This window comes from Pelophylax lessonae (assembly GCF_965119305.1).
Source record: "Pelophylax lessonae genome assembly, chromosome: 6".
In the NCBI taxonomy this organism is placed as follows: domain Eukaryota; kingdom Metazoa; phylum Chordata; class Amphibia; order Anura; family Ranidae; genus Pelophylax; species Pelophylax lessonae.
The window spans coordinates 68,218,441-68,234,665 of NC_138773.1; the positions used below are offsets into that span (position 1 = coordinate 68,218,441).

The 16,225-nt window shown below is 42.9% G+C and overlaps 1 protein-coding gene across 1 annotated transcript in view; it reads right to left on the reverse strand.

Moving 5' to 3' along the window:
• Window positions 1-16,225, reverse strand: part of ERN2 (endoplasmic reticulum to nucleus signaling 2) — an 82,610-nt gene that overhangs the window by 44,909 nt on the left and 21,476 nt on the right. Inside the window, exons 3-5 of the mRNA XM_082260359.1 lie at window positions 9,033-9,066; window positions 7,654-7,726; window positions 5,076-5,148 (exon numbers count right to left, since the gene is read on the reverse strand). Of these exons, the coding sequence (XP_082116485.1) occupies window positions 5,076-5,148; window positions 7,654-7,726; window positions 9,033-9,066 (180 nt within the window). The remainder of the gene's footprint in view (window positions 1-5,075; window positions 5,149-7,653; window positions 7,727-9,032; window positions 9,067-16,225) is intronic.

Genomic DNA, 16,225 nt, shown 5'->3' on the forward strand with positions numbered 1-16,225 from the left:
ACCCTCAGGTAAGTGACAGCACTGCCAGGCCAGGCTAAGGGGGGGTCACTGATGCAAGGGCTGGGTGAATACAATAATGTAAGGGGGAACTGATATAAAGGTTTCCCCCTTATAGCAGGGAATCCCCCCCTTACCTTAGTGTAATTAATCTGTGGAAGGTGGTCTCTGGTCACCAGAGTCCCCCCCCCCCCCCCCATCAGAGTTCCTGATGTTCCTCTCTACATCAGAGTCTGCAGGATTCTCCCCTTACAGTGCAAAGAGGGAACTCTGCGGACTCTGATGTAAAAGGGAACTCTGATGTAAAGGGGAATGCAGTGGACTCTGATATAAGGCGGTTTCTGGTCACCAGAGCCCCCTCTTAAATCAGAGTTCCCCCTTAAATCAAGATCTGCAGCATTCCTCTTTATGTCAGAGTTACACTGTAAGGGAAATCCTGCACACTCTGATATATGGGGGAACGCTGTGCTGGCTGGGTTATAATAATCTGATCTTCATGTAAATGGAGAAATATGGTTTTTGACTTTTGTTTAACCTAAACACATTGCTAATAGCACTATCTACAGGTTTATAGTTTAAGTATTGATATTTGCACGGTTTAGCACTGAAAACAGCCTGTTTATGTACATTTTTGCAGTGCCAGTAAAAAATTTGTGCCGTCCGTAAATTTTGGACATTCTGCCAGTAAATTTCCCTCCGGGGGGTTGGCAACACTGTCTGTACGGGGCCCAGTGATTTCTAACAGCAGCCCTGGATGTTGGTGTCTTTCGTTGTTATGTGTAATCTGTTTATTAGAGTTTCCTTCTCTTATGGTATAATTTCCCCATTGTGTGCCTCCTAGGTTTGAATTCCTATTGTTAATTGAGCCACCTATTGTTTCTGCCTGTTTGCTAATCCCCTTGGAGATGTGACTAGCATTGTGTCCACTTTACTATGTTACCACACTATTGTGGGATGTTTATATGTTAATGTTAATTAAAAGTACTGTTTATGTTAGCTGTGCATTAGGCTCCGTTCACATCTAGGCGTTTTGGGGCGTTTTTGGGGAGTTTTTCTGCTCTAGGATCAGCTCTCAAAACGTCCAACAAGACAAATCCTATTCATTTCAATGGCCCCTGTTCACATCTGAGCGTTTTGACGCTGTAAGCAAAACGCCCAACACTCAAAAAAGTACATGAGCTTCTTTCTGGGCAGATTACAGGCGTTTTCCATTGGTATCTATTCAATCAAAAAACGCCTGCACAAAAAACGCCTGTAAATCGCGGTAAAAATCGCGGTAAAAATCGCGGTAAAATCGCGCTGAAACGCTACGCTCAGGTGTGAATGTAGCCTTAGATGTACTGATATTATTGTTTACAGTTAGCATTGTTTAGGATAATGTGATCAAGCTCTTACCTGATTTTGTGTGGAATTTATTCTGTGTGAATTTACAATAAAGTCAGTTTCAGTTTGCACCTAAGATAGTGTTGTCTAGTTCTTGGGTGCAATTCTCAGCTAGAATACCAGCTTCCGGGTTCCAGAGTGGAGGAAGCTGTAAAATTGGCAGAGCTACGAAGTCTTGGTGACAGGTGATTCGTCACATGTAGACTAGTGCAGCTACTGATGGGTCATTGTAAATGACAAAATCAGAACATAAAATGGGTTTCTTACACTAAAATTTGGAAATGAGTTAGCGGCAGTTTCCGGAGAAGCTGTTTTTTCCTCCTAATTGTAAACAGCAGAAGGAGTCTATGTAGTGAAGCAGCATTATATAAAGTATCTTTGTACAAACTCCAAGTGGTAATAATGAAAGTGTCTGAAGTATATTTATATACAAATAAGCTGCTGGCTATTTATTCATCAGTTTTCCCTTAGCAAATGTATGAACTGTGAAAGAGTTCCCCGAATGTCAGCTGCTAATCCGGCTCTGAACTAACAGCCGGCATTTACGCAATTCAGTTCCCAAGATGCCTCAAATTACAGAGCTATTTAATGAATCAACAAAGAAGAGTAAATGGGCAACAGCTCGGGTCTATGAATATGTATTAGACACTGTTGGGTAAAGTAGAAACAGTTCAAAAAATAGTTACGGTTTTATTTGTCAAATGCTTTTTAATTCTGCTCGTCATTCTTATGATTTACACACTTCACAGTCAGGAAAGTCTCACCACTACTTTCTGGTTCAGCCTCAATGGATGATGCCTGACTATTATCCAATTAGCAGGTGGGAGGTAATGTAGAAATCTACACAGCTGAAATAAGACATGTGTGTGCCACCTGCGTGGCAGAGGAAAGACTGGCACAAATCCTTTTTAAGGTAAATTAAAAAAAAAAAAAACACATTTATATGTATTCCAGCTGTTTGCTCTCCACTAATTACACAACACAATAATGATCTGAGGTCAGCAGGAAGAACCAGTAAATGTTGTGAGGGACCCAGGAGACTGAATATCAAAGGTTGATCAGAGACTAACATGGAGGTTGAAAGTTGGTTTCAGAAGCACCTTCAGCAATGTGGGCAGCAGGAGAGTTATTTCTACCTTGCAGTTACGTCTATATATATATATATATATATATATATATATATATATATATATATATAATTATTATTATTATACAGGATTTATATAGCGCCAACAGTTTGCACAGCGCTTTACAATGTGAGGGAAGACAGTACAATTCAATACAGGAGGAACTAGAGGGCCCTGTAGAGCTTACAATCTAGAAGGGAGGGTCAATATATATATATATACACACACATATGTGTGTGTATATATATATATATATATATATATATATATATATATATATATATATATATATATATATATATATACTATTATTATATAGTATTTATATAGCGCCGACAGTTAACGCTGCCCTTTACAACTTGAGGGTAGACAGTACAAATACAATACACTTTAATACAGTAGGAATCAGAGGACCCTGCTCGTTAGAGCTTACAATCTAAGAGAATATATATATATATATATATATATATACAGTGGGTACGGAAAGTATTCAGACCCCCTTAAATTTTTCACTCTTTGTTATATTGCAGCCATTTGCTAAAATCATTTAAGTTCATTCTTCTTCCTCATGAATGTACACATAGCACCCCATACTGACAGAAAAACACAGAATTGTTGACATTGTTGCAGATTTATTAAAGAAGAAAAACTGAAATATCACATGGTCCTAAGTATTCAGACCCTTTGCTCAGTATTTAGTAGAAGCCCCCTTTTGATCTAATACAGCCAGGAGTCTTTTTGGGAAAGATGCAACAAGTCTTTCACACCTGGATTTGGGGATCCTCTGCCATTCCTTCTTGCAGATCCTCTCCAGTTCTGTCAGGTTGGATGGTAAACGTTGGTGGACAGCCATTTTTAGGTCTCTCCAGAGATGCTCAATTGGGTTTAAGTCAGGGCTCTGGCTGGATCATTCAAGAACAGTCACGGAGTTGTTGTGAAGCCACTCCTTCGTTATTTTAGCTGTGTGCTTAGGGTCATTGTCTTGTTGGAAGGTAAACCTTCGGCCCAGTCTGAGGTCCAGAGCACTCTGGAGAAGGTTTTTGTCCAGGATATCCCTGTACTTGGCCGCATTCATCTTTCCCTCGATTGCAACCAGTCGTCCTGTCCCTGCAGCTGAAAAACACCACCACAGAATGATGCTGCCACCACCATGCTTCACTGTTGGGACTGTATTGGACAGGTGATGAGCAGTGCCTGGTTTTCTCCACACATACCGCTTAGAATTAAGGCCAAAAAGTTCTATTTTGGTCTCAACAGACCAGAGAATCTTATTTCTCACCATCTTGGAGTCTTTCAGGTGTTTTTTAGCAAACTCCATGCGGGCTTTCATGTGTCTTACACTGAGAAGAGGCTTCCGTCAGGCCACTCTGCCATAAAGCCCCGACTGGTGGAGGGCTGCAGTGAGGGTTGACTTTCTACAACTTTCTCCCAATTCCTGACTGCATCTCTGGAGCTCAGCCACAGTGATCTTTGGGTTCTTCTTTACCTCTCTCACCAAGGCTCTTCTCCCCCGATAGCTCAGTTTGGCCGGACGGCCAGCTCTAGGAAGGGTTCTGGTCGTCCCAAACGTCTTCCGTTTGAGGATTATGGAGGCCACTGTGCTCTTAGGAACCTTAAGTGCAGCAGAAATCTTTTTGTAACCTTGGCCGGATCTGTGCCTTGCCATAATTCTGTCTCTGAGCTCTTCAGGCAGTTCCTTTGACCTCATGATTCTCATTTGCTCTGACATGCATTGTGATCTGGAAGGTCTTATATAGACAGGTGTGTGGATTTCCTAATCAAGTCCAATCAGTATAATCAAACACAGCTGGGCTCAAATGAAGGTGTAGAACCATCTCAAGGATGATAAGAAGAAATGGAAAGCACCTGAGTTAAATATATGAGTGTCACAGCAAAGGGTCTGAATACTTAGGACCATGTGATATTTCAGTTTTTCTTTTTTAATAAATCAGCAACAATGTCAACAATTCTGTGTTTTTCTGTCAGTATGGGGTGCTATGTGTACATTCATGAGGAAGAAGAATGAACTTAAATGATTTTAGCAAATGGCTGCAATATAACAAAGAGTGAAAAATTTAAGGGGGTCTGAATACTTTCCGTACCCACTGTATATATATATATATATATATATATATATAAAAGACATGGTAAATTTACTGTGCAATGGTTTTGCACAGATCCTCCCTTTTCCAGGCTCCCCCACTGGTGCTCTTGCCTCCTACCCTTCTCCATAAGCCACCATAGTAAGCGGCTTCCTATGGGGCTTAAACCTGCCCCCCTGATCCCTCATCACTGGATTTGCTTGATAGCAGCAGGAGCCAATGTCTGAGGTGAAAGAATGAAAAATGCTTTCCTGCTCTTGGGCACATCGCTGGATAGAGATTGGGCTCAGGCAATTATTTAAAGGGAGGGGGGCTGTGCATAAAAGTTTTTTTATCTTAATCCAGAGAATTATTTAAGGTAACAACCTGAAGCCTTTACAACCACTTTAAAGATACCTTCGAATAAGTGCTAGAGTTGCTTTAAAATTCTTACAAACCACGGTGGCTGCATTATCCTTTGTGTTACCTGTATATAGGATCCCATCAGAGCTACGGCAGGGAGAGGACTGGACCAATTCCTGGATGGTGAAGGGTAATTTCTACAAAATAAGGAAGGAGGATCAGGTAAAGCTATGTTGTCTTATATAATCATGAAACTACATCCGGTAATACATTTTCAAATCAATTAAAGCAACCATGTCTTGGAATTAAAAATTAAAAAAAGAAAAAAAAAAAAGTTCCTTGCAAAATTAGCTTCTGATGAGCAAAACCCGCAGGCAGAACTCTTACCTGGCTGGATCAGATACCTGCGTCTCCCGTTACCCGCTGTCATTCTACCCACTGACCTTCAATACTATGCCCTGTCCTGAAACATATGTAAGTATTTGTTTTTTTCTTTAGCAGGAACTTTTCATTTTTATTTTTAATTCTGCAACACTGTTGCTTTAATAAAGAATGAGACCACTCAGTACTGGTCAAGAAAAAAAAGACGCCCATAATGGTCAATAAACCAAATACATCTCAGTACATTCATCTATTATCTTTTTTTTTGCCTCTCCCATGATCCTCTGCTGGATTCTACAGAAAAGCCATTCTGCAGCTACTATCATCCAGGTCCCAGGTTGCTTCTCTTATCAAGGCCCGATTTGTGGGTGTGACCATAGTGCAGTGGTGGCAATACTCAGTAGCCACTACCCCTGTGTAGTTAATGATTCTGAGGGGCATGCCTGTTGCTTGTGTGCTGACCATCATTAGCAGACATCAGACCATTTCCAGAAGTATACCTACAGCACACTACTGGAGCTTTGTTCTAGTGCTAAATGTGTGGGGAGACCAGGCACAGACCAGTGGCCATGCTAGTACACACTGCCACTGCAATTTATAACACAGGTTACATTTAGAAGGCAGTACCGCTACCAGAAGTAACCAATTCAAGTGAATTGGGCCTTGCCGTAACTATTCTGCAACCATGTGTAATGCACAGGACACATCACCTTAAATAAATAAAAAAAACGAGTCCTTATGGCATACATGCCCCCTTCAACCTGCACAGACTGTGACGGCGCTTGCCTCGGGAAGTGCCTGGAGCCCGGAGGCAAGTTCTGGCCATCAATACCAATTTTAATATTCACCTCCTTGGTTAATGCATAACCAGAAAGCAAGGAGGGAAGGTGGGGTGTGTGTTTCTAACTACATTATCTCAAGGAACAGGCCCATCTAGACAGGAACAGGCCCACCTAGACAGATGAGACAAAGTGCATCATGCCTTTTGTCACATTGGGGACAGGAGCCAGAAGAAAAAAACTGTGGCGAAACTTCTTTGAAGTAGCTAGCTAGCTTATTTTGTTATTTTTAGGTCTACTTCAAATATGCTGTCTCTGCTTATATCCTTACTAAGCCTTAGAGTGGTTGTTCAGCTACTTAGTGTCCTTTGTACAATCCTCTCTGTTATAGTAAATAATGTCTGTAGTGTATGTCGTTTTTTAAAAATAACCCGCTATATTCCTTATTTTATAGCGCCGCTCGGCACTCACGTAACCGACCGCCTCTCCCCTACTCCTGACCTGACAGCTACAGGGGGCGGGGCTGAGAATCCACTGCTGACGTCAGCCAGGAGTAGGAGAGGAGAGAGGTGGCTGGTCACGTGAGCGGCAAGCGATGCTATAAAATAAGGTATATAGCTGCTTTTTTTAAAAAAAACACATACACTGGGGATATCATTTGATATATCAGAGGGGATTGTAGAAAGAAAACTGAGTTATGATTGCAGCAGGAGGGAAGGAATGGGAGCGGAAAGAGCTGACAGGTAGGAAGGGGAGAGGACAGAGGAGAGCTGTGGATGATGGAGGCACGTAAACTGACCCGGTGTCAGGGCTCAGCAGCCATGATAAACCATGGTCAGTTTACAGGGGGGGAGGGCAGAACCAGGCAGAATCAGCCACGTATTTTATATTATACAAGGGGCCAAATGACACAGCACAAGCACTGTGCCATTTTTTCATGCTTTAAAGGAACAGGATCCATTTTCTTTTGGGTAACAAACACTTAAGCTGGCAATACAACAGATTCCTCCCCTCCATCCACACTATTCAGCACTGATGGACAAAACCCCTTTTTGGTCGTATATTCTCTGAGGGCTGTCAGAATACCCAAACAGCGGCTTGATTGGAAGCAGTCGCTGTTCCGCCAACAATTTTCCACTCGGCTCCTACTTTTTTTTTAAACAAAGAATTTCAGGAGCAAGTGGGCCAACAGGACCACTCACTAAACAAATGTAACTGTGATCAGCTTTAGTAAGTAGGGCCCATAACTGCCCCACCCCACCCCTGATCTGACACGGATTAGGCTGTTTATGGGTACACCTTGGTAGAGAAAACTATTGCTTCTAACATTGCAAGTGACCAAAGATTTCCCCACTTACAGGAAAAACCATCAGTGACTGTGACCTGTACAGATCCTTCTGCTTCACAAAGAATTGCGCAAACACCGTACCAATGTGTCAGATAAGTCATACAAGTATAGCAGTATGTTCCAATGGGATTGAAGATAATCACATTTCTCCTTGTCCTATGGCCAGCATAGGTTTATTAGCTGTATGCACTCACCATGAGTCCTTCCTTGTTTCTTCCCCCCAGGATGTACAGGCTTCCATCACTGGGGTCCGGCAGAAAAGCGGGTCTATAACACAGATAAGAGTCACTTATCATCAGAGTACACTACGACTATCCTCTACAGCAGCCTTTTTCAACCAGGGGTGTCTTGATGGGTGCCTTGGCAAAATGCCTAAAAAATTGCCCAAAAATTGTATACAAGCCAGCGATGGATGAAGCCTGCCTTTTAATTACACAAAGTCACAGGTTTTCATTGTGCACTATTACAGCCTTCTAGCTGCCAACCTCCTAACGACCAATGGCATCATCAGTTGGTAAGGAGGATGTCAGTCGCCTGCATAGCATCCTTGTTTGACCCTTCCCTGCCTCTCTCCATCAACCGTGGGGTCACATTAGCTGAGTGATGGAGAAAAACTGAGGGAGAAGAGAAACATTGGAATACTGGTCAGTACCAGCTTTCAAAGGTGTATTTGTTTTGGAAGAATAAATCACCTCTAAGGTTAGGTGTCCTTCTTGTGTGGTTGTTGATGATTTATGTTAAACTATTAGAATAAATTTTAGAATGGGGTTCCTCGAGACTGTCAATATTTTTTAAAGGGTGCCTTGAGACTGTCCATAATGTTTAAAGGGTGCCTTGACTGAATAACGGTTGAGAAACACTGCTCTACAGCCTTACCAATACCACCACAAGACGTTGATGTATCTTCTTAAATATAGTAGAAAACATCTGAAGTAATTCCCCGAGGTGGTGAGCGGTCCGTGCACTGGCTTGCTGTGTCCTCCTAGTACTCGAGCAAACATGTAGATAAAGGAAAGCCGCCAGCTCAATGTTCAGCAATGAATAAATTTATCAATCCAGGTGTGTACAAAATAATACAGGGCCATTACTAGCTATGACTAAGGCTAAATGCCGAAACGCGTAAGCCCTGTATTATTTTGTACCATACTTGTATTAATAAATGTATTCCTTGCGGAAGATCGCGTTTCCGGCTTTCCTTTATCTACATGTTGATGTATCTTCTGTCTGAAATAAAGACTGTCTGCAGTACCCAATAGCAGCTGTGGATTGTGAAAGACTAAAAATTGATTGATAGCTCTGAAGTACTACAGACAGACATTCTTGATAAATGAGGCCTGCTGTATCATAACATGTCATGTAAAAAAAGCGATCAATATTATTTTAGGTCTCAGGCTTTGCTCTATGTGGCACCAGAGACAATTTATGTGGCACCAGAGACAATTTACAACATTTAGTTATAAAAAGTGAATGAACCAAAGTTCAGTTATATTTATGACATGATTAACTCTGATTGGTCAACACAGTTGCCTTTTTTCATTACCTGCATTGTTCATACATCAGCAAAAATACTTACTCAGAGACATAGAGCGGGACTTGGATGACGGGATCTGAAATAGAAAGCATATAGTATAAGAGTAATTTCACAGAAGTCGGTTGAGAATTATGCAGAAATGTATTTGCCTAAAAAACATTTTTGGTTCAACAATCTTTGAAAGCTGAATGAATAATTCAATGAATAAGTGCTCTAGGCTTAAAAAAAAAAAAAAAAAAAAAAAAAGGTAAATTTGCCCTAAAAGCACAGAGAAAAATTTAAGGCCAAATCTTAACCACTTCAAGACCAGACCTATTTCTGACATGTTAAAGAAAATAATATTGCTGCGCCAAGTCTTTCATTGGACATAAATAAATATGTTTGGTGTACAAAATGTTATCACAATAACTCTAAATCAGTCCATCAACTGTGATACTAAAGTGATAAATCAATTTCTGAGCCGTGATTATAAAATCAATAATATTAATAGTCCCAATCCTCAGTGAAAATAGTGACTGAAAGAAAATCAAAAAATCTTCATCCACAAACGTGATCAAAAGTGCTGCATGCTTCACTCCAGGCGCTCCTAGTGACTAGTGACAGATTAGCAGCTCACCTTAGGAACAGACTCCTGAGAGTCAATACACACTCTGGGATAATCACTGCAGTCTGGTTTGCCTTCCCATCACCGCCTCCTCATAGTCCCTCCAGGTTTATATGGCATCGGTGTGGAAAAATAAAAGCAAGATCTAGTGCTCTCTGATTTTAAGGCTATTTATTAAATCATAAATGGTGAAATCACACTTACATTTCAAAGCACTTCAGCAGAGCATCAAACGCTGCCTGTGGTCTCCGGGAATCGACGTGATGACGTGCAGGCTCCTCCCCCGTACGCGTTGCGTCGTAGACTTCGTCAGCGGGGAAGTCTGACTCTTCCGCGTGTGGCGTGCGTCGCCGTAAGCTCCACCGTGCCTGCGTCGCCGTGGGGCTTACAGCGACGCACGCCACACGCGGAAGAGACACAGCGGCCATTTTGTCGGTGGGATGCAGCAGCATTAAACCATCGGAAGGAATTAACACACAACGCTCACTATCAGTGGTGATTCTGTAAGTTATTTACATTGCTTTTGGGCCAAATAAAGTTGTATAACAGGCTACACTATGAGGCGGTGTTCTGTTTCCTTTTTTTGGGCCCTATGAGATGACGACCGTTTGATATAAGCTGGGACTAAGGGCTCTTTCACAGGGTCCGCCTCCGTAGGCGGATCCGTGCTGCTCAGCGGGGATCGATCCGCAATCCCCGCTGAGGCGGCAGATGACAGCTCCGTCTCCGCTTGCAGTGCAGAGAGGGAGGTGTCACAGCCCCCCGCTGCTTTCTATGGGGAATCGGATGAGAGCGGACCGCCTGTCCGCTCTCATCCGATCCCATCCGATTTGATCCCCAGGACGGATGGAAAATAGGGTTTCCATCCGTCCGGATTTCACGGACAGGATCGGATGCGGATGGCAGCGGGTGTCAGCGGACATGTCACATAGGGCTGAATGGGGCATCCGATCAGATCCGCGTAGAAAAACTGACAGGCGGATCTGATCGGACCACCCGTGTGAAAGAGCCCTAAGGAGTGGAGGATCCTGTTTTCCTGTGATACATACGCTATACATAAAACGCTATATGACCTTTGTGATGAGGGTCATATATATCCGGTAAGGATCAGTGTGTACGGGTGTTTGGTGGTGGTTTTCTCCCACTGAGGATCTTCACTTCTATCCATCTAAAGATCTCCACATTATATATATATATATATATATATATATATATATATATATATATATATATATATATATATATATATATATTCGGATCACCTGTGAACTGTTGTTCCTCTCTTTGATCTATATGAACATTCTGTGCAAGCAGTTTTTTAGATTAGCGCCACATTTAGAATTATATTGTCTTTGATCTGTTTTTTCAGGATTTGTGTTGGCTGCTTTTCGCCCCCATTTTTAGATATATTTATATTATCTTTTTTTAGCGCAGCAATATTGTGTTATCATATAAAGTCCCGCCTGGGCGACCGTTCTCTTGTCTTTACAACATTTCCCATGATGCTCACCTACTCTGCAGTGTAGCTGAGCATCATGGGAAATGTAGTTCCAAAACATCTGGGGTGCCAAGTTTCGCCATCACTGCCCTAGGGGTACTTTAGATACATTCCTGTTATTGTCATGAGTTGCTCTTTCTCATAAATAAACCCTACTTGAAGGCTCCTGGCTCTTTAAGCTATAATGCAGCTTAAAGAGGTTGTAAACCCTCTTGTATAACTTTTACCTATAGGTAAGCCTATATTAAGGCTTACCTATAGGTGCTATAAATATCTCCCAAACTTGCACCGTTTAGGAGATATTTACAGCGCAAACTGCCGATGAGGTCATCGGCGCAGGCGCTCTGAGGGAACGGCCACCCGTGCCGTTCCTTCAGAGCTCAGTGCCGTGAACGGCGGCTCCCGCGCGCATGCGCGGGAGTGATGTAATCGCGCCTCCGGCCAATCAGATGGCCGGAGGACGCGAACCCGGAAGCGGGACGGCAGGACATGTCGCCGTCCTGTCGCTGAGGTGGCGGCACGGCGGGGGCTTCGTTTTAAGGTAAGTACTACATAATGAGCTAGTATGCGATGCATACTAGCTCATTATGCCTTTCTCTTTACAGGGCTTTTTTTTTCTCTGATTTTTTTTTGGACTTTACTTCCTCTTTAAACTTTGCAGTATAAATTTAAAGGGGAACTCAACTGCTCCTGATTGCCCCCCTCCTTTCGCTCCACCAATTTTACAAAGCCCACATGTGCGAAGATGCACTGTTGCTCTCTTTTCAGGCATTTGGGAGCTGGGAGAGAGCAGCTGAAAATTTACAGGCATCTGCACCAATGACACTAGCTTCTGGTAGATGGGCAATGTAGAGCCTGGAGGTTATTTAGGTGCATGTGCAGAAGTCCGTCAAGCTTGGCAACATATGCACCGCAGAATTGCAACATAGTAACCCACTGCCTCATAGGATAGCTGTAAAATGTAGACATATTAGGAGGCACTGGGGCCTAGCCCAGGCCAAACATCTACACAAAATGCATTTAAATGGTAAATGTTAGAATACATTTTGTAACCATTTGTGTAGGAGGGATGGTATGAGAGAATATGTGAGTGAGTTTAGTTCTGCTTTAACAGACTGGGCCTGAACTCAAAGGCCTCATGCAATCTAGGCTCTTCTGAACACTTTTTCTCCTGGCAGGAGAAAAGCAGCGTTAAAAAAAAAAGCACCTAAAGCCACGTTTCGCAAACAGGCATTTGAGCTTTCATTCATTTCATTGGCCAGGACATTCGTTTGTTTTGAAATGAATGAACACTCCTAGAAAGCTTATGTGATGGTACTCACCGTCACTGGGAGTGAAAGACACTGAGAATATGGCTTGGATTGCTTCAAATTGGGTCTGTATTTACACTTATGCTAATGTGTATTGTACTTCAATGGCAGAGACAGGCTCTCCCTATTGTTTGTGTATTGAGATGTGATGTTGATCCGGTTAATCCTATCTGTCCCCTTGTTAAATGTTAATGAACTCACATATTGTTTCTGTCCAGATGGCTAGATAATTAGTTCAGGTTAATTTTATTTATGTATACAATTACATCTGCATATGATAATGTAATCAGGCAACCCCTGACCTGTGTGTGGTAATCTGATCAGGAGGGGGAGGTCCATGCTGTATATAAACTCTGTGTGACTGTTCAATAAAGGAGAAGATCCAAGGCGAGAGAGGCGGCCTAAGAAGGCAGAATGATGACACAAAAATAATCGGCAATATTGGCCAGTTCCGGGGCCGATACTGATATATCGGGGAAAGCGCATATTGGCCCCCGATTTATATCAGCCTTGCCGATAATCGGTCTATCCCTAAACTAAACCCAAAAACATAAATATAATATTGCAGCTTGCAGTCCTGCATTCGTTTTCTTGTTTGTTCAAACTAAGAACATTTTTAGCAAGTACAGAAAAATCCCTGTTGATCCTGCCAGAAATGCAGTTTCCTCGTCACTTCCTGTGAGCTGCACCGAAGAATACCTTCCTTAATAGCAACCGTCTGTAAACTACCAAACTGCTCCCCCATGTAACGGAGATAAAGAGATATGGACATAATTGTAGTCAGGAGAGCAGCCTAGGGTGACAATCATTGCTTCCTCCATAGATGCAGCGCAGGAGAGACATAGCCAGCCAGTGACAAGAAGTGGGTTATTTGCAGGATCACCAGGTGAAAATAAAGCATAAGAAAACAAATTCAGCCACCACATCAAGGACTAGTAAGCTGCAATTTATTAATTTTTGATTCTAGGTTTTAGCTTCCATTTTAACACCTGCAGTAAAAAAGCATCAGTGCTGGAAAATTGTGTGCCAACATTTCTGAGTGAAGCTGCCACACCAAAGCCATCCAATTTTCAGAAAGGTTGTCACTAAATGTCCCCTAAGCTGATTAGTTGCTGTGGACAATGGTGAGGCATTTTCTTACAAAACTTTCCATGAAAGACGTCTTGTGCTTCTCTGCACCTTATTTGCTGTCTTATCTGAGGAATGATAAATCCTTGGAACCGGAGTTACCAGGAAATAAGATCATGGGAGGGGCACAGCTTGTAGGGTCGAAAACTTGTCAAACAAGTTCCATTTGTGTGTAACAATAGGATATGTTCCGTGAAAGGAGTTTATGACAAGTATAGCCGGCTAAATAAGATGCTCTATGAGTCACGTCAGGTGTTTGTCGGTTTTGCGGAGTGTAAGTGAATTTCTATAGGTCCCAATTCTAATGAGATGCTTTGCACTGGCATTGGCAAGAAAAGGGTGCTTCTTCTTAGGAGATATACCCTGCCAGGAGTAGGAGGGGTGGATACAACTTTTATAGTCCCTAGTGAATTCAAAACAATTGAAAAGTCATTTAAATGCTCTTAATTCTCACAAAAAAAAAAAAAAGAACAGGATAAAGGAGACCCCGATATACAAAAAAATGACCACAAAAATGCTAGACAGTTACCAATTGACCCCTTGGATTAGTTATTTCCTTTCACCCACTTTTGATGGGCAACTCCTACAATCAGAGGACATGGGGACAATGCAAAAGGGTGGCCTCCAAGCAGGCCCTGGGACAATGTATAATGGTGGCCCTCAAGAAGGCCACAGGATAATGCACATTGGTGGCCCTCAAAAGGGCCACCAGAGAATGGTAGCGCTCAAAAAGGCCACAGGACAATGCACAAGGTGTCCCTTATCAATAAGGCCATGGAATAAAGCACAATGGTGGCCCTCAAGAAGGCAATGGAACAATGCACTATGGTGGCCCTGCAGAAGGCCATGGGACAATGCACACTAGTGGTGCTCAAAAAGGCCACAGGATAATGCACAACGGTAACTCTCAAAAGGGCCATGGGACACCTAAGCCGCAGCGGCCCTCCGCACTTGCAATACTATACTGAATTCTTGGCCACGTATTTAACGAGGCCGGGTCACTTTTGCTTTGTTTATGCCTCAGTATCTTCCGCAGATGGCATCTCCCTGCTCCTTGATACAGTCTATGGTTTTTTTTTTGGATGTATACTGTTATTTGTACTTGTGTCTGCTGACTGTACTATGTTGCCATCACTTGTACATGTGCATTTTTATTCTTCTCAATAAAACGTTTATAAAAAAAAAAAAAAAAGGGCCATGGGACAATGGTAACCCACAAAATAGCTACAGGATAATGCACAATGTGGCCCTCATTAAGACCACAGGAAAATGCACAATGGTGGCCCTCAAAACAGCTAGAGGACAATGCAAAAGGTGGCCCAAAAAAAGGCTATGGAACAATGCACAATAGTGGCCCTCAAGAAGGCCATGGGACAATGCAAAATGGTGGCCCTCAAGAAGGCTATGGAACAATGCACAATGGTGGTCCTCAAGAAGGCCATGGGACAATGCACAATGGTGGCCCCCAAGAAGGTCATTGGACAAGACACAATGGTGGCCCCCAAGAAGGTCGTTGGACAAGACACAATGGTGGCCCCCAAGAAGGTCGTTGGACAAGACACAATGGTGGCCCCCAAGAAGGTCGTTGGACAAGACACAATGGTGGCCCCCAAGAAGGTCGTTGGACAAGACACAATGGTGGCCCCCAAGAAGGTCGTTGGACAAGACACAATGGTGGCCCTCAAGAAGGCCATGGGACAATGCACAATGGTGGCCCTCAAGAAGGCCATGGGACAATGCACAATGGTGGCCCTCAAGAAGGCAATGGGACAATACACAATGGTGGCCCTCAAGAAGGCCATGGAGCAATGCACAATGGTGGCCCTGAATAAGGCCTCAAAACACCCACAGCACAATGCAAAAGGTGGCCCACCTTAAGACCACAGGAAAATGCACAATGGTTGCCTCCAATTGCGCTAAAAGCACCCGTCACCAAACTCTCCTCTTTTCTTTCTATAAGACTCACATAGGTGGCCAAGGGTTAGTAAAAACAAGTGGTTGATCTGTGTTTTTTAGGCTGCATTCAAACTTGAGCTGAATTTTAACCAATGAAAAGCTAGTTACTGGGGCCTCCCATTGAAGCCAAATGGGGCCAAAAACACCTGAAGCTTGTAGCCTGAAAGTAACTCATGTACTTTTTCAAGCTCCAAAATGCCCGGGTGTGAATGTGACCTTACAGTCCCCAACCACCTACCTACAAATGTACGCAGCAGCTCCTCAGGTCTGTTCACGCTGCCTTGATGCGTCATAGTTCCTCAAATTTAACTCAGCAATCAGCATGTCGTGTTTGGCAGGCACATTAGAATCAAAGAGCCTGCATCCCAACCATGTGCAAAAATATGTGGCACAAGGCGGCGGTGCACTATTTAAACGTAAAAAAAAAACAAAAAAAAAAAAAAACAGGCATTCAGAAGGTGGCGCTATCACCTCCTAAACATCTGCAAACTGCTGCTCAGCCACCTCTGAAGCACAATCCACCATGGATCACTTTTCAGATGGGTGGTAAAATTCACAGCTGTGTGAAAAGAGGTCCTACTCCTCCATTGCAACTACCTCTACCTTCTTCTTTACTTTCCTCACTTCTACTCTTCACTCCTAGTGTCTTCTGCTCCTTTAATGGCTGCTTTGTATGCAATAAAGTCCTTACAATCCATTGATTCCCGCCATCACTGCCCATTTGCTCTCCATTTACACA